The sequence below is a fragment of the Lemur catta genome, chromosome 1 (assembly GCF_020740605.2).
Source record: "Lemur catta isolate mLemCat1 chromosome 1, mLemCat1.pri, whole genome shotgun sequence".
In the NCBI taxonomy this organism is placed as follows: domain Eukaryota; kingdom Metazoa; phylum Chordata; class Mammalia; order Primates; family Lemuridae; genus Lemur; species Lemur catta.
This window is the reverse complement of record NC_059128.1, coordinates 135,760,355-135,785,384: the sequence shown is the minus strand read 5'-3', so window position 1 is coordinate 135,785,384 and position 25,030 is coordinate 135,760,355. Positions and strand designations below refer to the sequence as shown.

At 36.0% G+C, this 25,030-nt stretch overlaps 1 protein-coding gene across 1 annotated transcript in view; it reads right to left on the bottom strand.

Annotated features, from left to right (window-relative positions):
• The window catches only part of GPR158 (G protein-coupled receptor 158), a 352,568-nt gene that overhangs the window by 26,740 nt on the left and 300,798 nt on the right, over positions 1–25,030 (bottom strand). Inside the window, exons 6-7 of the mRNA XM_045535100.1 lie at positions 18,038–18,147; positions 2,358–2,596 (exon numbers count right to left, since the gene is read on the bottom strand). Coding sequence (XP_045391056.1) covers positions 2,358–2,596; positions 18,038–18,147 — 349 coding nt within the window. The remainder of the gene's footprint in view (positions 1–2,357; positions 2,597–18,037; positions 18,148–25,030) is intronic.

Below are 25,030 nucleotides of genomic sequence, written 5' to 3'. Positions count from 1 at the left end.
CAGTTCTATACTTTAGAGTAGCATGAGAATCAATGGGAGTGCTTATTAAACGCAGATTGCCCCATTATCCCAGAGTGTCTGACTGAGGAAGTCTGGAATGAGACCCAAGAATTTGCATTTTTAACAAGTTCCCAGGTGATGCTGCTGCTGCTGGTTCTGGGACCCCACCTGGGGAACCACTCCAAGTCTTTCTCCGTTCTATAATTCCAACTCCCAACTCCCTGAATTTGATACATTTCACTTTTTAAAAATGCATCCTGAAAGCAATCTAGACTGAATCTACTGATTCATCAAATCACTTTTCTGGTTCCCCAAATTCCTTTAAGATGTTTTCAATAAACGCAACCATCCAGTATTATCGACAATGCATTCAATAAACTCACAATAAACTCAACTATCCAGCATTACTCACAGTGTATTCCAACATAATCCTCCTTTCTAGTTAGGCATTTCCTTCACATTTCATGCAATTCCCACCCACCTCCATCCACCACTATTCTTATCAAATGAATGTTCTCTACAATGCTTTACAATAATCTAATAACCCACAGCTAAAGAATTTCTCCTTTATAAAGTTTCCTTGGTTCTGGTCCAAACTGTTGTCTTCCTTTACTGAACTACTACTGCACCAAGAGTCTTTACCACCTAATTTTGCTTTTTAATAATTTCTTAACAATCCTCATTTATCTATATAAACCAATGTAAGATACCTGATGAAAAGAGTAAGGCCTTTATTCATTATGTATCTTCCACAAAGTACACAATGCATAAAGTACTCAAGAAATTATAGGTACTCAGTGGATTTTGACTGTATATAATTCTTACTTGTATATAAAGTTTATATAAAATAAATTGAAGGTTGCTATCAATTGTATATTCCTATATATTTCTACATAGAAATCACAAATGTGATCTTCTTTAGATTACAAAATAAATTTTAAAAAGGCCTTCAAAGCATCTCAAAACCAGTGTGTAAAAAAATACAAAAAATGCTAGGTGAATAGGGCATGCTATCTGTTTCTTTGTGTCATAATATATTTTGAGTATTTTTTTTTTTATAAAACAGAAAAAATCTAGTGGACTTTTCTTCATAGTAATACAAGGAAATGATTTTCCTATTTGGTTAACTTGCACTGAAGAGTATAAAATAATGTCAAGAGGTTTCTATTGAGTAGAAATTTTTTACCTATATTATTTGTTTAATTTTCATATCTAGACTAAAGTCAAGATCAAAATTTCTTCCTACCTTAGTTCTATGCTTTATCTTCTGATAGTTATATTGCCCCAAATATAATAAGCTTTATATGTTATCATTGTAACCATTCCCACTACGTACCCACATTACATCATTATTACAGATACCAGGCCTATAAGATTCCTAAAATATCTTGCCCAGAAACATATTCCTCCATTTGAACTATAAACTAAATATACATTTTATTAGCTTCCAGCAAAAGACTAGATGTGAATATTCAACCAACAATTGCCAAATGTGGGGAAGACAGAAAATGAGAATTAAATTCATGTTTTAATTTTTTATACCTGCGAAATAAAATTAAGATTTGTCCTTCAGCTTACTGAGGGGAACGACAACAAAATAACAAAGGTTTATTTTCATTCTTTTATTGTATCTTTAGAGACTTAGCTTAACACAGCCTGATACTGACAATAGAAAAATTCCTATGGATTTTCCTTTTTTTTTTTTCAAAACACTGGGCTGTATTTTGGGCCCAAGTCAAGACGTGGTTCTAAGTTCTCCAGTTTCTCAGCCACATTAACTCTTACTACCTGCAAGTAGCATGGCTTAGTTTTTCTGTAATACTGGAGCTCCAGAGAATTACTGATAAATTATCTTTAGAAATAAGCACAGGAAAGACAGATTAATCAGAAATTTTGCAGAGATAATCTCTTTACCAAAAATGCCCTACATACCAAGTCAGATATATCATGGGGCCAAAACTGCATAACAATAGCAGCATGCTTCCTTTTTTCTCCCAGCTAAGGAAATAAATCAAGAAAATAGCTACAGTTAATCAAATGGGGACCAACTGATAAGATGCAAAGCAGAAAGACTCTTTGTACACACAAGTTTTCTCTGTTCACTGCCTGTCTCCTTTCTGGTTTATCTGATTACATTTTCTCACCAAAGCTACATACCTTTGAAAAAGAATGGAACTTCCAGAAAAAGACTGCATCGCACATGTCATTACTATCATTTTCATATTGTTTTACTAAAACTATATTAGGTGAAATTCCTTTAGGCTTCATGAAAGAGTCTTGTAAGGCTACTAAAGAAGTCAATTATGATGCTACTGATAAAATGATAAGAAAATCACACAAAACAAGTAACCACATACCAACTGCTGTCATGTAATCCCAGCGGTCAATGAGGCACATATTGAAGCTGAGGTGATCGGATGTTTGCCCCTGGCCAATAAGTGAAATCTGCCTCTCCAAATTCTGGCATACAGACGAAGTCCAGCCAATGAGAAACCAAAACACCACCAAGAGTATTACTGCCAGCATCCTCATGACCCGTCCACCAGTCATATACGGAATTCGTTGGGCCGTTCGTGAAAGAAACACCTTCAGAACCCTAGAAAAGCAAAAGTTCAAAATGTCAGGGCAAACCTAACACTCAAAAAGTAAAACTTTAAAATAACTTATTTTTCTAGGTGTAATTTAAACCCACCAAAATCCACTTGTGCAGAATTTTGTTTTGTTTTGTTTTAGAGATAAGGTCTTGCTCTGTCACCCAGTGGCGTGATCATAGCTCACTGCAGCCTTGAACACCTGGGATCATGTGATCCTCCTGACTCAGCCTCCTGAGTGGCCAGGACTACAGGAGCACATCACTGCGCCCAGCTTATGCAGAGTTTCAACGTGAGAAAAAACAGAAACAATATTGCTCATATTTTTATTTAATTTTGTTTTGGTTTATCTTCCAATACCAAAACTGATATATAGTATTAGAGGCCATTAAGTCAATAGGTTCATATATAATGGAATTCTTTTGAGCATGTCTTAATATTTTAAGGAAAATTCTCAGGACTTTAGAAAAATAAGTAGGCAAACATTGTTCAAATAAGGTTTCTGGGGGATTAAAAAAAATCATCCTGAAAATAAGTAGTTGGATTTTACAATATTATACTAAGTCAAAAACTTTCTTGGACCAGTTGTTTTTTATGCTAGAATGTTATTAAAGGTATTTTCTGGAAATCATTTCATATTACCTTCCTTCACAGTCATTTTATCACATTACCAAAAATAATAATGAAATAATCATAAAAACAATGAGAGGAAAATTTAAACATTAGGCTAACTGAATAAGATCATTGCATTAAGGAAGAAAATTGGGATAACCTGTAAGAAATGTGATTTTTAAAAACTAAAGAGTTTTTTCTGTATATCTCAGATGAACAGCCATGGTTGAGAACTACTGAATTAGACGATATCTAAGAACTGTTCCATCTCTAAATATTGCACGAAGGCAAATCCAACTTTTCTATAGGGATCCTCCATCTACCCAATCTTCAATTTCATCTCTAGAATATTCTCAGCTGATTTTAACTCCCTGCATCCATTCTGATATTTTGTCACAAAATTATGATTTGATATAAACCACCATGAGTGGTTTATGATATTATGAGAGTATCCATAGTCAATTTCCATAAGACAAAAATAAATGCATTTTCCCAACTCTCTAATCCCTCCTTCAATTCATTCTTTCAACAATTTTTAAGCCATATGAATTTTTAATGAAAATCACCAAAAATCCTGAAATGAAGCAAATACACCTGAAATACTCTACATATATTATGTCGTACTTTTTCATCTGTACATAGACCTTTGTCAGCTCTACTTGAATTAACCCAACACATCCAGTAAAGAAAGTTACTTTGCAACTGATTCCTCTTTATGCTCCCTTCAATATCTTGAATCCTATTGTCCTCCAGCTAACCCAGAGAGTGAAGTTATTTAATTGTGAATAAAATACGTGCCTTCAATTTCTCTGTGGAACAATGTCAGAAGGATAGTAGTAGTAAATAAGGGTATAATAGAAGATCTCCTAACCACTCTCCATTTAACCTGTTTCACAGATTCACAGTTAATCTCCATTCCTTATATAAAGATGGTTTTATCCTTAATTATGTAAGGATGCCCATGTCATGGTGAACATTAACACTGGCAGGTAACTTGCTACTACTCTTTAGTACACCTCAAGCACTTTTGCTCCAGCCAGTTTAATTGTTACTTGTTATGAATTAGTTGTGTTTGTTTCCAAATTATGCCAGTTGTTATCACATGATTAATGTAGTTAAATATTAAATAAAATAATTATACATGACTGAGAAACAAAAGGAGACATCTCTATAAAATCCATCTTGAATGCTTTGGAAAGACTCTAAAATAAGAAATTAAAATAAAATGTTAACTTAGACGAAAGTATAGAAATTTTGATATGTAGGACTGGTCAATAAACATAAAAAGCTAGAAATATTCTATACTCAGATTATTTCAAAAGAATTCTTTAGATTTTTGCTCCTATTTAAAGAACCAACATGGTGAACACAATGTTACCTATTTCAACACAATGCAGTAGACAATGAATTTTGGTGATTTATTCTAGAAAGAGAATAATAAACTCTATATATCAAACCCCGAGTCAAAAACAGGCCTTATTTAAAAAAGACTAGTGAATGATTATTTGTGTGTTTTAAATTATAGTATGTATACACTTTTTAAATGCCTTTCTGCTTTAAAAAATTTTATCAACGAATGTACCAGTTACTAATCCCAACTATATTGGATTAAAAGGCTTCCATTGTAATCAGCAGGCAAAACATTCAAGAATTCTACCTTAGACATGAGAGACATTTCTTGGAAAATTAATATTTTTATAAGTTCCCATCTTATTTTATGTTGGAGAAACTTGCAGTCACTGTGTATACATAATTGTTTCTAGTTGTACCTGGATGAATTCTAAATTTTGAATGACTAGGCTCTCAAGAGAGAACCTGACCCATTTTTTTCTGGTCATTTATACTTTGGCTACAACAGAAAAAGAGAAAACTGTTCGAAATTATGGCTTCACTCTTAATTTGGATATTTGAAATATAATTATAAATATAATTGTAATGAACAACCATTTATATAATGACAACAATATGTCAGGCATCATGCTGGGCAACATGGGAGGTACAGAATTCTTGCCTTCTAGAAGCAGCTTGCAATCTAACTAGAAATAAGTTTGCATACATCTCTAGGCTTAACTTGAAAAAAAAGTTTGCAAATAGCTACCCTGTGAAATAGCATATATTATGTATTGTATGTAGCTAGTTACTCTACTAACCTAATAGAATAGGTGGTATTTGATTTGGGCCTTGAGGGATATCAATAAGTAGAAATAAAATAAAGTGATTAAGATATTAGGAGATATTCTAGTTGAAGGGAATCACATAACAAAAAGTGCAAAACAGGGAAATGTAAGTTGTCCTTGGTGACAGAGGGTGGAATTGCTTAGCAGGAGGGGGATTTTTGTTCTCAATACCCAGAACTCCTAGGGAGTTTTCAGGTTACTGTGAGGAGTTTTCATCAGGTTGAGAAACAATGCTTCAGAGAAAAATGGTTATGATCTATATTTTCTTTCCATGGCCAAGATGTGGGAAATAATTTATTTTCTGATACTTAAATTTTTTCACAGTCCTCATCGAAACTCTAAATCTCAAAGAAAGCTAACAGTGGATTTGTTAAATAACTGTCTCCTTTAAAATACTTCTTAATCAGATGAGGTTTGTCTTTTGCAGAGGAAATCTATACGGCTCCAATTTGGCACTTTTTTAATCACGAAATTCCATTTCTAAATTATCAGAAACATTCATGTTTTCCAGAGGACCCTTTGGGCATTTACTGTATAGGCTGAGAATTCAGGATTGTTCTAAATCTCATATCTCATTTCCAGAGAGAAAAACCAAAGCAAAAGCCCTCATGAGTCTCCCATTATTGGTTTTACTGGCTTTCCTGTAATAGGAAACATAACAACACAACTCTGCACTTGAAGCATTTCAGAATACTGGTTTTTGCAAAATGGAATAAGATGCATTTTTCTAGGATTGCCTCAAAATAAAATGAGGAAATTCTGCTATATTTTTTAAAAATGAGCTCTTATTACCTTACTTGAACTCACTCCTAGAAATCAAGTTGTAAAAAAGAATACCTAGACATGGGTTTGTATGAAATATAACTGTATAAAAAAATACAATCATTACACTTCCTATATAGATGATTTTCCACTATTTTCTCATAGATAGATCTTCAGGAGACTATCACAAGGTTTCACTATTTCTGAAGGAAAGCAGCAACATATAGGAGAAGACTGTAAGAAATTTCCAAAATTTAATATGAAAAGGCATATTTAAAATATACATTCAATTTTCATTATTAATAGTAGATAAATTCGTGGAAATCATGCTAAAATGAGTAAGAAAAAGGGCAACCCAGGAATTGTCTGTCATTCTATTTATCTGCCTCTACTTTCTCACTTTCTATACATTTCTGGTCTGAGCTATACAACTCCATGTACGGATGTGAACTTAGGTTACCAAAGACCTTCTTCCAAAATCTGACTGATACTGTCCACTCTTTATTTTATTTGATCTCTCCCCGGGCTTTTGGCATGGCTGAAGCACTTGCCTTACATTATGTCATATTCTTTGATTTTTCTCATGCTCCTCTCTTCCTTTCTTCCTACTTCTCTGCCAGCTCCTTTTCAGTCTCTGCTGCAGATTCCTCTTCCTCAATCTGCCCCTTAAATGGCAGCTTTTCTCAAGGATCAGCTAAATGTGGCCATCTTCTGCTCTCACTCTACCTATCATACCCAAGCAGTGCCACGTGCTCCCCTGTTTCAGTTATCAGCTACATGCCAGCAAGTCCCACATCTAGATTTCCAGTCCAGATCACTCTCCTGAGCTCAGCACTGTAAATTCAACAGCCTATCGGACACACAGGTCTTGAAATAAAATCACCCCTCTCTCCACAACTTCTGTCTCCAACACACTTTGCTCTTGCGTTACCTGCCTCAGTGAATGGACTCACCTCACTGCACAAAGTAGAAGCCGAGGAATGAACTTTGATTTTTCCCTTTCACCTGTATTCTACTAATCAAACGAATCACCAAGAATTTAATTCCTATTTCTTAAATATCTTTCAAATCCTTCTATTTTTCTCCATCCTCAATGGCACTATACAGCTCCTGGCCACCAACTCGTTCCTGGAGTAGCTTCCTAACTAGTTTCCTTACTGGTCTTGCCCACCTGCAATCCACATTCTATGCTGAAGAGACATGATCTTTCCATATGGTGTATCTGATCATGTGCCTCCGTTTACAACCCTTCAGTGGCTGGCCACCCAATCCTAGCTCCTTAGCATGGCAAAAGGCCTCTATGTAATCCAATTGACATTTTTCTCTTATGATTTCCTCCATTCTCCAACCTAAAATAAGTTAATATTAATCTATAGTTTATCACTTTACTCATATTTTTTGCATTTAGTTTTATGATTTATTGAAATTCTTATAGATTGAGACGAGGCTTCAGGTAATTTTTTTTCAGAGATATAGTTATTTTCCCAATCTTTATTTGTTGAATTGGCCGTTGCTATTACTCACCCCATTATTTTGGGCCACTTTCTTTACCATATAGTTAGATCTTCTGGAAGAAAGGTCTGTTGGATTCTTTACCTTGTCCTCTTGATCTATCATTTTAGACTTTGAATATCATTTTTTGACAATACATTGAATATCTATAATCTTCTCTTCCTGTTCTTAGTTTTCTGCAAATGTTCTTGGTGCTTCTTTATTCCTGAAGATGAACATTAGAGTCATTTTGTCAAGTCCCCCATTTGGCTTATCCATTCAACAGCAATTTCTCAGCACTTATTTTCACGAGGCCAGGAGCTCAGGATGTAGAGGGTCCCTGCCTCATACCATGTATTCTTGCAAGTTGAATCTTCCATGACAAATCTTCTCATTCAGTAGTACAGTGTTTCTCCATCTATTTATATTTCCTTCTAAATCTCCCCCAAAATTTTGTAGTGTTTTCATCTTGGTCACACATATCACCTTTTAAGATTATTCCTAGGTATTTCAGGTTTACACTTACAATGGTCAATAGGATATTTCCTTTATTCTCAAAGGTACATAGACAGCTATTGATTTACAAACCCACACATCTTACTTACATAGGCTTAACTGAACGTTCGTGATTATTTGAATCATTCTTTGTCTTAGATACAGTTCACATACCATAGAATTCACCCTATTACAGTATAAAATTCAGTGGTTTTAGTACATTCACAAAGTTGTGCAATAATAACCACCATCTAATTCCAGAACAATTTCATCACCCCGAAAAGAAACTTTATACTCATTAGCTTTCACTCTCATTTCTCTTTCCTCAGCTCTGAGTAATTACAAATCTACTTTCTGTGTCTATAGATTTGCCTATTCTGGACATTTCATAATAATGGAATCATAGGCTATGTAGCCTTTTATTTAGTTGGGCTTCTTTTACTTAGCATGATGTTTTCAAGGATTATCCATATTGAGCATGTATCAGTACTTCATTCCTTTTTATGGCTGAATAATATTCTATTATATAGATGTCCCATATTTTGTTTATCCATTCATCAGACAATGTACATTATGAATAATATTGCTCCCAGTACTGAGTAATACTGCTATAAAAATTTGTGTACAAATTTTTTGTGTGGACATATATTTTCAGTTCTCATGGGTATATGCTTAGGAGTGGAGTTGCTGGGTGATATGGTAACTCTCTGTTTGACATTTGAGGAACGGCCAAACTGTTTTAGAAAATGGCTGCACCATTTACAATCCCACCAGCAATGTACGAGGTTTCCAATTTTTTCACATCCTCACCAACACTATTATTGTCTGTTTCACTACTGCTATTCCCATATATTTGTAGTGACATCTCATTATGGTTTGATTTTCATATCTCTAATGACTAATAAAAAGTTAAGCATCTTTTCATGTGCACATAGGACATTTGTGTGTCTTCTTTGGAAAACTGTCTATGCAATTCTATTCACATTTTAAAAATTGGGTTGTCCTTTAGTTACTGAGTTATAATTTATTTTATATTCTACTATACCAGACCTTTATCAGACATATGATTTACATTTTTTTCAATTCTGCATGTTTTCTTTTCACTACCTTGATAGTGTCCTTTGATGCACAAAAATTTTCCATTTTGATGAAGTCCAGTGGATATTTTTCCTTTGTTGCTTGTATTTTGGTATCTCCCTGAAGTTAGGAATATTTATACCTATGATTCCTTCATCCTAAGAGCTTTATAGTTTTAGCATTTACATTTGGGTCCCTGATCCATTTGGAATTAATATTTGTAGTAGATGAGGTAAGGTAGAGATCTAATTTCATTCCTTCAACTGGTCTATCTGGCTGTCCCTGAATGTGGATAGCCAGTTGTCCCAGCATCATCATTGAAAGACACTGGCATCCTTATCAAAAATCAACTGACAATAAATAAATGTATGAGTTTAGCTCTTGACTCTCAGTTGTATTCCATTGATCAATATGTTTCTTCTTGTGCCAGTACCACACTCTCTTGATTTCTGTAGCTTTGGAGTAAATTTTAAGATCAGGAAGTGTGAGTCCTCCAACTCTGTTCTGATTGTTTTGGCTATTCTGGACCCTTTGCATTTTCCTATGAATTTTAAGATCTGCTTGTTAATTTCTGCAAAAATGGCAGCTGGGATTTTGATAGGGATTGGATAAAATTAACTTGGGGAGTATTGCAATCTTAACAATACTAAGTCTTCTAAACCATTAACAGGGATCTCTTTCCATTTCCCTATGTGTTCTTTAATTTCTTTCAACAATGTTTTACGGTTTTTAGTGTTCCTGTCTTGCAGTTCTCTTATTAAATTTATTTCTACATATTTTATTATTTATACTATTGTAAATTGAATTTTTTCCCTTCAGTTTCAGTTTATTGCTAGTGTGTAGAAATAAAACTGATTTTTCTACACTCATCTTTTCTCCTGTAACATTGCTAAACTCGTTTATTAGTTCTAATAGTTTTTTCGTGGATTCCTTAGAATTTTTTCCACAGGAGATCATGTCATCTGCAAATAGAGATAGGTTTAAACTGATCAACACTTAAGTGTACATACAGTAATAACATTCGTCAGGTGTCGGGCAGGTAGAAGGGGGGTGGGGGGGATGGGTATATTTACACCTAATGGGTGAGATGCACACCATCTGGGGGATGGACACACTTGAAGCTCTGACTTAGGTGGGGCAAGGCCAATATACATAACCTAAATATTTGTACCCCCATAATATGCTGAAATAAAAAAGAAAAAAAATGTTGTTGGATTTTGTTTGCTAGCATTTTGTTGAGATGTGCGTCTCTGTATTCTTAAGGGATATTGGTTTGTTGGCTTGTTTTCTCATGATATATTTGTCTGGTTTTGTTATCAAGGTAACACTGGCCTCTTATAATGAGTTGGGAAGTCTTGCCTCATCTGTTGTTTTTCAAAATGATTTGTGAAGAATTGATGTTACAGTCTGGTAGACATGTTACAGTCCTGGGCTTTTTTTTTTTTTTTTTGAGGGGAAGTTGATTACTAATTAAATGTCTTTACTCGTTTTAGGTCTGTTCAGATTTTCCATTTCCTCTTGAGTCACTTTTGGTGGTTTCTAGGAATATCTAGAGTAGTTGTATCTCTAGTATTAAATCCCTTGTTAGTACAACCTAGGTCCATTGGACTGGACCCATGCAGATGCTGGGTGAGGGCAGCAGAGTAACCAGCGGCCAGATGAGCTGCCAGCACATTAGAAGCATCCAAAGTGTCTTCATCCAAAAACAAGCCAAGACCCTGACTCTGGGCCCAGACAGCAGCAGGCAGGTGCAACAGCAGGCAGGTGATGGCAGCCAAGAGCACACAGGAGCAGAGTGCCTCACCTTGGCCTTTAAAGAAGCTTGCCTCTTCCCTTCTTTTTGCTGCATGAATGACTTAATCTCATTTTTCACTCATTCTCCTATCTACTTCCCATAAAGAAGAGAAATGTTTCTACTCGAGGGTAGATAAGATTTGAACATAGAGTTGCTAACAAAGAACATTAGGATAATAAAGTATTTATCAGCTATTGTCTGTGAAGTACTAATTCTGAATTACCAGATGGATTTTTACTTGTAATTTTAAGATTGGTTAGAACATACACACATGTGCACACACACATATAACTAGTTGAAACCATAACAACCCAGGCAACAAAAAAATCTTGCGTTTCAAATATGGCACATAGGCCTTAAAATATATATTCTAATGCATGTCTCCTTTTAGAAATCCAGACATAAAATGCTGATGCTATAATTAGAAATTAGAGCATGTATATAAATATTTTAAAAAGAGAAGCTCAATATTGAAAAGCTTTGAGCATAGTTGTTATAAAATAAAGTGTATTTCAAAGTTATGTGTCATACAACAAAGTAGGATGTTTGAAGTCAGATAAAATAAGTAAAGTTTCAAGTCTCCTTGGTTTTCTGAGTGAATTACATTCCTATTTTATTCATATATAAAAGCTAATATGTTCTAAAAGAACAATTAAAATAAACTTCACTTTATTTCAATTTTTATTCAAAAGGTACTCACTGATGTTAAAGATTCTACATGAATACAGTCCTCTAGTTAATAAAAGACATCTTTTATTAATATGCAAATATTTCCCAAATCTTTTCCTTCATATGAGTAGACTAAACTAAACATATTAATTTATAAATGGAGCTTCTCAAGGCAAAAATCCTTAATTAGTTTCCAAAAGTGATATGGCTATGCCAACACAACTAATAGCATTAGGCCATTCAGCTGCGGGCCGTCAGCGTGCAGGATGGGACAGTGGGATCAGAACTCCCCGGAAGGGGTAAAGTGGGGGAGAATGAGCAGAGGGAATGAGCTTGTCTTCTCGCTAGTTAAAGATTTTACAATTAAAGAGTAACTCTGAAGCTTAGGGAGTTCTGTTGTCACAGTTTCTGGGGAAGTCGTCATGATGGCTAGCTGTGTGCAAGATGCCTGGGGACTCAGACGCAGTGGCTCCAGACAGACTGTAAGTGTGCCAAGGAAAGGCCCAGGTTTTCCAGCGCCTCCCTTCTGTTAGGTGCTTCCAAGCGTAAGAGTGATGAGAGTGACAAAAATGTAAAGCTAAGGCCTATAACTACACAGAGTTTCTGAGAATTAGCTAGAATCAAGCTAGCATACAAATGGCTCTGTGCACTAGCATGGGTCTTTACAGTACATTCCACACTAATGCTGCCTTGATTAATGAAATTGTAATATGAAGTAAACTTCAATTTGTTACGAGTTAAATTCCTGTTTCATCAATATGATGTAAAATGATAAAAATGTCTCTAGGGAGACTGTTTAAATCTTAATCTCAGAAAGCCCAGAGTGGTACTTAATGAGTTAACAAACAGGAAAAGAGAAAGTCATGTCACTTACAAAATTAATTTTTTTCAAATTTCTTATAATGCCAGTATTAGAGTTAGTTCTGAAAGATCAATTTAAATCCTTCATCCTCTAAACTACTCTACTAGTATAAGTGAAGCATGGGTACATGAGGTAAGGCTTGGATATTTTTAAATTTACCTCTGGGGCTCAGTAACTTTCTTTGGCTTTGGAATTTGCTCAGCTTTCTGTCCAAATAGTACATTCACTGACAGGGAAAAAGACCTTCCTCAAAAGCTTAAGAATGAGTCCTTTTTTTCTAGTGAATAGTGTGGGTCTTAAGAAACGTCACTATGAGGAAATCTCCACTTGAAGGGATTCTATATCCCAGAGGAGTCAGCCAGTAAGGACAAGAAACCACAGTGAGCTCAGCAGGAAGGAGGCCTGAATGAAATCCATGTCATCAGCAGGACCCACGTGGCAAGCTTTTCAATTTCCTACTCAAAATGCAATGTTCACAGCTATGTGTCCAAAGGGTACTTTACTGGCTTTACTGGTATATTATTTTGGCTGAAATGGGCAACTGGCTAAAAGTATTTTGAAATTGCTTCACATTAAACCCTTTGGGTCACGACTTGGGGTTTGTGTGCTGGGGTAAATGCAAGGCTCCTAGAAGAATCTTCTGGATGCCCAGAGGCACTTGCTTAGTCACCTAGGAACAAAGGTTATTATTTTTAGCTTTCATAAGTGAGGGCTAAGACACACCTTGTTCAATGGTCTGTTGAGGCAGGTGAGTTGACAAGCAACAAGGTAGAACCACTGCACTTCAGGCATTTGTCTAAGGCACAATCTTAAATGCCCTGCTACCCAGTGGTTGTCATAAACTAAGCTAAATGAGACAATCTTCATTATGTTACAAGCTCTTAGTTTTTCTAGATAGCCATACACTTGCTTTGCTTTTGCTCTTTTAAAAATTTAAGGTATCTTACTATAGTTTATGTATCCTCATAAGAATATGTAAAATGAATAAATATAAATATCTCTCAGTCACTTTTCAAAAGTCACTAGGAAACAAACTAAAACATATAAAATATAAACCTTCCCACAAACTATAAATATTTGGTGCTAATGAGCACAGTAGAGAAAACTGCTATGGGTTGTACCCAGAGCAAGGAGTACTGAATAATGCATGAAATGACAAATCCCAGGCCAGAGCTAGGAGAAAGCTTTTCACAGCTGGCTTAAATATTCATTTTAAATATAGTACAATAAAAGTCTCCTTTTTCTTGATTAGCCTTAGAAAAAGGAAAAGCCAATGTGTTTTCAGAAAGCATATTACAGGGACTAGAAAAACATTCTTTTAGCATTAAGTTTTTAAAACTCTCTACACCCCCTTTCATTTAAAAATATTTCCTCATTTTGCCTCCCGATATACCTGGCTTTTCTGAGCCTAGAGATCCAGACTTCTCAAGTTTCTTCGAAAACGAAATGAAACGAAACAAAAAATTAGCTTAGCAGGGATTCTGTGAACCCACACATCATGGAAGTGCTGGATATTCTTTTAGATCTGCCCTACAGCATTCACATCCTAAATCAAACACGTTCGTGGCTCCTGAAGGAAGCCCCTTTTTGTAAACGAACCTTCTTCATTTGTGCCTATTGCAGCTCTTTCCCCCCTTATGATCCACACTGAGCTAGCTAAAACCTATACCATTCCTCTCTTTCCCTTTCTTCCTCCCTCCTTTCCATCTTTCTCCAAAGAGGATAAACTGTTCCAGGTTCAAACAAGTTGCACTGTACATATGATCTGCACTTGAGGTGGGGCTGTGGGAGGTTCTGCCCTGGCTGCAGCCACGGCGGGGAGGGGGCGGGGAGGCATTTCCTATAGAGAACTTAAGGCAATAGTAAAAACAACTAGAGTTGGCCTGCTTTTTTTCATCACCATACACTGGTGATTCTAAATAATGTCAGAGAAGGTACAAACCACTTCACCCCCACCTCCAACTTGGTGCACCCCCAAGTTGCATTGTTAGTAATGAAAGACTCTTTTATAATTTTCCTGTGGATTGCTACGATCATCTCTGGCTGTATAACTCTCAAATGTGGGGAGAGATCACCAAAGAAAAAAGAGGAAGATACGGTAAAAGCGAATGAAGCTTTTAAGTTCCCATCCCAGACTAACAGTACCATTTCTGGAGACAGAGATCTTACTCCTTTTTCATATTTGTTTCAAGTTTTCAGTGCTATAGAAATTCTATAAATACTATAATGAATCAGTCAGAGACCAGGTGCTGGAGAAAGAAATATTTAACAATTCCACTAAGCTGTGAGGGAAATGGCTGAAATAAAACAAAAACCCAGGTCTTTCTTGCTTATCCTACCCTCAAGGGACTATAACAGTCATTTTATATATCAGGACTCATAATTTCCTTAGAGTTTTCTGTGTAGAGAGGTATGGCTTACTTTTACTTTTTTTAAAATATGAAAATGAAAAAATAAAATTCCTATGAAAATGGGGCTATGGTATTCAAAAGACTAATGTCCCTTTGCTCAGGCTACTTTGATCCCTCAAGAGACCCTGGATCAGGCCCTTCCAAAGCCTGGTTCTTTAGCTTTCCCTTCAATCTGTGACTCTCCCCAGATCCTTCCAATGAATTCCCTTTTTGTTTAATTTAGCCATAGTCAATTTCTGTGGCTTGCAACCAAAAAATCCTACTTGATATATTTACATACGTTCAAAGTACACTTAATCCTTGCAACTTTATGGATGAAGTATTAAACCATTTTATAGATAAGAGATTAATTCTCAGACATTAGAGTAATTTATTCTTGGTTGTAGAAATAAGTCATGACAGAACTGAAATTCAAATTTGGATTTATGTCTTTCCTCTCTACATGTCACTATAAAAGCTTAGAAATCCTTTCTTTAGGGCCACATGTTGCTTGACCCTAAGGGATACCAGTCACAAACACTCCTTGCAGCTCCATTCACTATAACCACCACCTATTCGTTTACTCAACAAATATCTGAGTATATAATATGGGCAAAGCGTAGCACTAAATATGGGGAGTACACAGGTACTTCAGCCTGTCCTTCCTTCAAGTTGCTCACATTCCTATGGGATGCTGATTGCTCAGTTTATAGACAGAAACAATATTGGAATCAGTTAAATTGAAGCAATATGAAAAAAAACGTGGAATATAATAGTAAAGTCACATGGTTCATACAGGATAAGGATAATTCAGCTCATTAAATTAGAAATAGTTTCCACTCAATTTAAGCCTTCAGTGGAGTAATTCTTAATTGCAATGATTTCTAGAGACACACAGAGAGAAAATAGTTTTAATTCTAGTCTTTAAAACAAAGAAAAGAGATGATGAAGTAATCCAGTTTCTCAAATTCCAATCATTTGTATGCTACCCTCAAGATTTCTGCTGTATCTGTGCACTAATAATTTCTTTACATCCATTTCTATTTATTATTTTAAAATATTTAAAAAGAAACTTTATATTATTACCTTAAAAAGCTGAAAGATAACATATTCCATAAATAGAAAGTAACTATAAAAATAAATACAGTGGAACAAAGATAATGAATCTTATGGAAATTACAGTGCAGTGAAAAGCTCTGAGCTCGAAGCTTGATCACTTGCAAAGGAAGATTAGCAAGTGTTCGGCAGGCGTTAAAGACCTACTAGTTCCAAACTAATCTTTCTCCTGGAAATAATCAGAAGGATTGAAAGAGAACCTGAATGGAAGTAATTCTCTCATTATATGATTCAGTGCTATTTAATACTGTGTTCGCATCCTCCTGCAGACCACAATGTGTGTGTTCCAGGCACTTGGTGACACACCGAGGTAGCACACAGTGAGTCAGCAGGATATGAATGTTTTGTGTGTGGAGAGAACTATGGGAAGCAGCTTCCAGGTCTGCATCTGACATTTTCATCCATTCACTCATCTGCTAACGTGTATTAATCACCCCTCATGTGGCAGTCATTGTGCTGAGAGCTGGGCATCAGTGGGAAGACTCGCATTCCAAGGAGAAGGTAAACTGAAGTGATGAAGACAAATAAGAAAACTACAAAGCACCGTAAGTATTATAATAGAGGACCCAACAGACACTAAGAGCTAGACTAACAGGGAGAGAGTTCATTTTCAAGTCTCAGAAGGGCACCTGTTCTTTCAGGATTTCTAGCAGGCTTATTGTCCATATAGGCTGTCACTGATTTCTCATTTCATCTGGTGAGGACCAGTTGAAACTAGGCATAAAGAATGGACACCTGGAAGGTACTTGAAGACTAGAAGGACACAGGAGCAAAGTGTGCTGTGATGTGGACAGAATAAAATGAAAGCCAGAAAGAAAATTAGAAATTGATCTTATCTTCTCCTTCTGTAGGAAATAGAGGCTGATCATTTCTTAGAGTTAAAGGCTAAACTGAGATTTAAATTGGACCTCCCGAAATCTAGTCCAATATTCTTTGTACTATGCCACATGTACAAGAAGGGAATCTTGAGAGTCAAGCATATTCACATTTGTTCCAAAAGATAAAAAGATAAGCTATGCATTCCCAGTAATCAAGTACTAAAATTAATAAATAAAAATTAAAAGTAAAAGAAATGGAGATTCTTGTGAGGTAGATAGAGTAATTATCACATTTTTAAAAAGCTGAAAAGGGGTACATTTAAAGACAAATATAACACATATTATGGCAGCTAAGATAAATTGCTATATGAACCATATTAGGGGACTTTTGTTGAGAAACACTTACGGCCAAATCAGCATGAAAACACGAATGGCTTACTGTGGTTACACCAGAACACTTTAAAGGGTTTTCCTGATAGGGCTACAGTTTCATCCTGCAGGAAACATTTATTTTTTCTCTCTCCAATGCTCTTTGCTACCACTACAGTAAGACTTTATTTAAGCTTGGAAAGGGAAGGCAAGGGAAACCCTTGGAAAGCCTTTGTGAATAGATAATTTATTTTACTGCCTCTTTTTTTCTAACACTTAGGTGGCTTTGAAACTAAGTATAAGGAAACTTACAGTATTCTCCATTTTCCAAGGTTGATAATCTCTAGAGTACATTGGTTAAGGAGGAAAGCCAAGAACACTGTTTTTTTTTGAACTTCACCCAAAGAGTATCAGCAGGATTACCCTGGAGCATGGAACTTGGGAATGGAAGACAGTCGTTTTTGTCAAATGAGCATATTTCTGAATTCTACTGTACAGAATTCTATGGTAGCTCTGGACAGTATGTTTTCAGCTGCATTGTCTTTGTAGTCCTTCCTGTTCTTAGCCAGTAAATACCGTTTCACGTTCTAAACTTATTTTTTATGCAGAATTAACCCTTTAGAGTTCACTTGTATTAAAGATTTCCCCAGAGAATCCAAAAGTTGTTGCCTTAAAAGTGAAAAATATATATTATCTTGCTATATAAATTCTTAAAATTAAACCATTTAAGCAGTCAACTCAGTTTGCAATTACATGCTAAGTCGATCACTTTGATCCTTCCCTGAGAATGAAGACTAATAAAATATAATATACCTGTGAAGCTTGAGAGTGACAGTTCCATAAACAGTAGCAAAACCGAGAAGCCGGACCCATCTTAGGAGAATACAGCGAAATGTGCTTGGCTCAAAGTACAAAATAACAACCTGTGGGATGAGAACAGAAACAAAGAGAACTTCAGGATCAACTGATGACTCACAGACTAAAGTCAATATTTCACCATCTGATGTTTTATACATATGAATTTTGATATAAGCACATGCCCATTTGAATAATTCTTTAAAATGTTATTTTGATCATTGATCATTTGATCATTCATTCATTGTCCAGATCAAAGAAGTATAGACTCTCTCTACTGCTTTCAAATAAAATCTAAATTCTTTAAATCTAACTTTTAGGAGTTTCCGTCAATTGCCTCTAAGTCTTTGGTGTGTCCAAACTTAGCTTTCTTTATTTCGATTACCTCACTAACTCCTCCCTTCGCACTCCAGTTTTCAGTCAACAAACGTTAATTACGCATTTACCATGAGCCAGGCACTGTGCTAGGTGCTGATACAAGATACAAAGGCCAGCCCCTAAGAAGGGGAAGAGACACGTGTAAACTAGAAATTGCATTCAGGTAACATAGCTGTTGTGATAATATCTCTGCAGTTTCAGTGGGACCATAAGGAACAAGTGGCCAATTCCATGGGGAGAGTAAAAGATATGGGCAGGGCACTCTACTACTTTTCATGCGCTACTGTGTGGCTCGAGCAAGCCTTTGTAGAATAAGAATCGCTTTGACCCTGCTTAGGGAACTTTGTATAGTGCTAAAGGATTAATGCTATTGGAAAACCCAGATTTATAATTTTCTGCTGGAGCAGCTAGCCTGAACTGATTCTGCTGAAAGCAAGGTCATCAAGACAGAAAATATACCCACTGCCCAAATCCTGATTTTACACACCAGAGACGTGCATATTGCTGGAGGCCATAGGGTGGGTGCTGACATTTTCTTGCTGACATTTTCCAAATGAAGCCCCTCATTCTAGCAATACCAAGAATGACATTACCTAAACTCTATCCTGATATTTCTCAAATATTTCTACTATATAAAGATATTAAACTAGGATTAAATTCTCAGAGAATGAAGAAAATACTGGACAAACAGTGTTAAGGAAAAATTAAAGAAAGGTAAAAACAGGCATGGACAAGAGGTAACATTGCTCTGTGTGCTCTTGAAGTCAAGTAAAAAATTTTCAACTTTATTCTTTCACTTATACATAGTATTTGTCCTTAATTTTACAATTTACTAAGTCTATGGTGAAGATACAGATAAAGGTTTGCCTTCAGGATTTAATCTACCACAAAAATGTTTGGATTCAGCAAAAAAATTTGATTTGAAAACCGCTTGTTTTATTTACTGTTTTCACAAAGCAAGTTAAAATTCTATAAATTTGTATTCTAAGTTTTAGCTCACATATTTTAGACATAGTTCTCTTGTACAATTATTAATTATGCATTCTGTAAAGCATGCTTTGTTAAGAAATTTAAGCTGAAAGAAGGGAAAACTTAGGGGGAAAAGACAAACAGAGAAACATTGATAGAAGATTAAGGAATTTGGGAGGCAGATGTGTTCCTTCTCACAGCAGAGAGAATGACAGATTAGAGATGGAGGTACAGGGACCTAAAGTCTAGAATATATAAAATCTCAAATATTTCTATTAGCAATGGCCTTAGAAATTATTCTGGAACAGAGGATTCCTGGGGGCTGCAAAATCCTGTGAGTAAAGCTTTCCATTATCCAGTAGGTTTTCTCCAGGTAATGAATGAACAAAGGTGAACAACCAGAATACAGAAGTCTGTATACTTTTTATTTTAAAAGAAATAATTACTCTTGAACTGTGTGGAACTGTTGAGATACCTTCGAACTGTTATTTCACAGATGAAGAAGTTCAGGATTTGTTACTGTAAGTGAAAGACTGAGTTAGCCAGAAATAAATGAAAGAGCAATAGCCATTTCTTTCCAGCATCCATGGATGAGGTAAAAGTTAAAAAAATAATAGAAAATAAAATTCTAGTAAACTTAATAAAATGTGTTATTAGAAATGGTTCAGCAAATGGTGAACTGGAACTCCTGGTTTGGATGTACCAGACACAGTGCTGGTGGTCTGAATCCAGTCTTCCTGGGTTTTGATTCTGGCTCTATTCTTTATTACTTGCGTGACTTTAACAATTTATTTAACATTGCCTTGCTATGCTTCAGTTGTCCCATATGTAAAATGAACACAATACTACTTCCTCCTGGAAATATTTTGAAGTTGAGATGTGACAGTGTGTGATAAGCAGTCAAACACAATGCCTGGTAAAGCAAGTATATGGTAAGTATTGGCTAACATTACTGAGAAAGTTGTTTTATTTATGCTTTGTTCTAAAAGTTACCATTCTCATTGCAGTATAATAGCATCCCATCATCTCAATGAATTCTTTTCTGATCACCCAGTCACTCCTTTTGAATTCCTACAATTGCTTTTTGACTGTATATTTTTCTACTGTGTCTTATATTGCAGTTATCTGTGTGGGTGTTTCTGAGTCAAGTCTGAAAGTGAGGAAAGGCATGCTTCTCCATATATTCTGTGTGCTTCACAAACAGAAAATTTATACATATTAAATATTTGCTCAATGATCTATTTTAGCTAATTTTAAAAAGAAAATGTTGGGGGGGAAGGGCAATATACATAACCTAAACTTTTGTACCTCCATAATATGCTGAAATTGAAAAAAATTTTATCTTCAATAAGCTATTTGAAACCTCTGATTAGGATTCACTAATCATTGTTATTCTAATTTGCATATTCAATATTTATTTACTCCATGTGAGGCAGTAGGGTTTTGGAAGCCATAAAAATAAATCAGGTGTGGATTAGGTCCTTAAAGAGGTTATAATTTAATAGAGTGAATATGACATGTAAATGATAAAAATAATGGTATGATCATACTAAATATTTATGCAGCACTTATTACATGCTAGACACTAAAGCATTTTTGCATATATTTACTCATTTAATCCTCTCAGTACCCTAGAAAGTAGGGACTTTTATTTTATAGAATAGGAATGAGGCACAGAGAATGCAAGTAATGTACCCAGAGTCACACAGGTAGGAAGTGTCAGAGCCAGGATCTGAATCCAGGCCCTTTGGATCCACAGTTGATGCTTGTAAGACCCTTGCTGTTTTGCCCCTCTGACTGGCTCTACTAAACAGGTAAAGTGAACTACATTATAATGAGGATTCAAAAAAAGGGAAATTACTTGCAGTAGAAATAAGAAAAATTATCCTGGGAGGGTTGACACCTGAGCCAGAAGCAGAGGAGGAACAGGTTTAAGTGTAAAGGCAAAGAGGGAAAGGGGAGGGAGCCCAGGACAAAAGCCTGTTGTGGGAAAGTTCTGGAGTGTGCCGTGTATGGTTACAGCCAGGAGGACGTAAAGAGGAGCACCGCAAAGAAAGCTTTAAAACAGAAATGGGGCAAGATCATTGCAAGCTTTGAATAATAGGATGAATAATGCAGATTTTATTCCCGGAGTAGTAGACATGCCACTAAAACTCTCTGAGTTGAGATCAGACGTGCATGCCAAGGAGTGCACTTGGCAGCAGGATGTAAGAGGACTGGTTGGACTCCATTTTTGACTCCATAGTAGTGTTGGATTTAAAACCACAGAAAATAAAAAGTATTTATTACAGCTTTACATTTATGCAATTGCTATACACATGAGAGGGGCTATGATTGTGATTATATGTCTTTATATAACCATGATCTAGAACGTATTACTTAGTACTTAGCTATTACTCCAAAACAACAAAAGATGAATAAATTAATAGACTAAAAGTATAAAATACAGAAGTAACTGTTTAAAATTTATAAAATATATACGTAAGATTTTTGGGTTATTGTGTCAGTAGATATGATGTGCCCGATACATCCTCTTCAAATTCCCAATAGAATATACTTAAAAATGTAAAAAGAAGTTAAAAGGGGTCACAGCTCTAAAAACTAAGGGCAAAGAGGACGAGATTCCAAAGTCTTAGTGGTGATTCTACTTGTCGCTTGGTAGATCTTATCGAATTAAGAAGTGCCTTTTCAATAAAACACCACATGCCTCCTTCTCTGAATGAGAATAAGATCTGAAGCTCCAGAGATAACAGGGAAGGATTTTTATTCATACTCCTTGCTGGAGTTTAACCCTGAGACCCACAGGTTTTTACTAAATAAAAGAAACAAATTTTAAAAAATCCTTGGTCATGCCCCAACTGTGCAGGAACTGTTTCTACATATCTGGTCCTGGAGCCTCCTAGTCCGTTACTGCCCCCACCCACCCCCACCCCTTCCCGCCCCCATCAGCTTCTCTCCTCTCCGTCCATTCATGGGTTAGAGTGCCCAGGATGCAGCCCTGCATTCAGAAATGTGATGCTCAGCTGCTTAAGGAAAAGCACAGCAAGGTGGAGAGAACCATCTTGTGGGGGAAAGCACATGACAGAAAGCACAGGTAAATGGTGTTATCTACCTGGGTTCAAAGCAAATGAGGTAAGAGGAGTATAAAATAAAAAGCCATTACATACCTACAGCATGCATACAGAGAAAGGATAATGTGAAAAATTACTTTAATGGAGAGATTTTTAAAAAGATGCCAAGAGATCTAGTAAGGCTGCTTTCTCAAATAGAGTCCAATCCATCATTAAGTTCATAATTCTGGGATTGCTGCACACAGTTCATGACTAAGAACTGCTGAGAAATTATTCTTTTGGTTGTAATAATTTTAAACAATAAGGAAAATATGATATGGTCATGTTGGGTTGGAAGAAATAATTTGTATCTTTTCAAGTATATACATCTATGTTTAAATGGTGATTAAGGAAGAATGAAGAGCTCAGGTAAAACCTGGTAATTGAACATGTTATGTCTGATACTTCTGAAAAGCCTAGTTAAATGACTGCAAAGCACCCAAGACCAAAAAAAGTATGTGTAGAAATGACAAGAGATGACAGATATCAACATAATTCTGAAAGATGGAAAGGGGAAAGCATGCAGCAAGGTATAAACAGATGAAGACATCAAAGAAAAATGAAATCTGGCCCAGGAGAGAGGAAGCAACTCAGAGGTCCATCACACAGTCTCATTTTTAGCAGGGAGGAGAGGGATTGGTAACAATAACATCGTCTAACGAATGCCTTCTGTGTTCCAGTTACTTTTTAAGTGCCTAAAATAAAATAACTTATTTATTCCTTACTGCAATCCTATGAGATAGGCATTATTATTATTCCCACTTTATATATGAGGAAGTGTAGGCACAGAGAAGTTAAGGAATTTGCAAAAGGTCACTTAGCCAGTAAGTGAGGTTTAAACTCAGAGTCTGGAGCCTGAGCTCATTATCACTCTGCTTTTCAAAGGAGTAAAAGGGTAAACTTAGCGGTTCCTTGATGAAGGCTGGATGTTGAAGAACACCTGGTGCTCTAAGAACTTTGACCAACTCCTTCAGTGTAGTTAGTGAGCAAGGAGGGGTTGAACTGAATAACTGCTGAGAGGGTAAAAATAATTTTCAAGTAAAAAGAAATGAAATATAACTAGAGATAAAGAACACAGTTAACAAACGGGAAAATGAATGTTAAAAAACAATAAAACTGGCCAGGCGCAGTGGCTCACACCTGTAATCCTAGCACTCTGGGAGGCCAAGGCGGGTGGATCGCTTGAGGTCAGGAGTTTGAGACCAGCCTGAGCAAGAGCGAGACCCCGTCTCTACTAAAAATAGAAACAAATTAGCTGGCCAACTAAAATATATATAGAAAAAATTAGCCGGGCATGGTGGCGCATGCCTGTAGTCCCAGCTACTTGGGAGGCTGAGGCAGTAGGACTGCTTAAGCCCAGGAGTTTGAGGTTGCTGTGAGCTAGGCTGATGCCATGGCACTCACTCTAGCCAGGGCAACAAAGTGACACTCTGTCTCAAAAAAAAAAAACAAAAACAAACTAGAATGATTCATGAAGAGAAATTGTGAAAGCTAAGAGCGACATCCTAGAGATGAAACTACTGAGTGAGAAAGAAGATAGAGCCATAATCATGGGGAAAGTGGAAGCCAGGAACCAATTCAGTGGTCTTCCACTCTAACTGACCACCAGAATCATCTTTGGTGGTTTTAGAAAATATGAAGGTCCAGGTTTCCCTCATGGAAACTTGGATTCAGTTGATCCAGAGCACAGCCTGAATGATCGCCTTGTTTTATTAACGTCTACAGGTGTTTTTAGTTTAACAAGGGCTAAGGACTGCTGATACTAGTGTACAGCCCCGAAGCAAGCCAGCCACATGTGGAACTGGTATAGCCAAATCTCAGACCAAGACTACGAAAGGATAAGGAAAAGGTCTAAGAACTACTAAAATGCAGGAAGAATTTTATTTCTAGAAAAGTATGCTACATACACATTCATAAAAAAATATGCAAAGATGTATGTCCAAAAACATGCACTAAAGCATTGTTCACAATAGCAAAAACACTGAAAATATTCTCCACCCATAGAGGACAGGTTAAACAGTGTAATTCATATTATAGCCATACGACGAAAAACCATGAAATTTAAAATAATTAAGTGGATTCGATTCTGTTGCTGGGAAAACATCTTTAGAGAAATTGTTAAATGAAAAGAAAGCTGCAGAACAGTATTAAAATATGATTCTGTTTGTATATACATCAAAACCAATGTCTGGATGCACACAACGGACTATGAAGACTGTTTACCTTTGAGTGGGTAGATTGGGAAGTGAGAAGGCAAGGGGGGAGAGGGAGATTTTAACTTTTATGCTTTAGTATTAACTGATTTTTTCACAATGAGAATATATCACTTTTATAATAAAGGAATAAAAAATGCATGAAAGGATTTCTGATTACTTCATTTATAATCACTATAAATGGTTCTTAAAATGAAGTGTAGAGGGTGGTTTCTTGCATTGGGGATCAGAGACAAAATGAAGAAAGTACCATACGTAGTATCTGTGAGGTGACATTATGT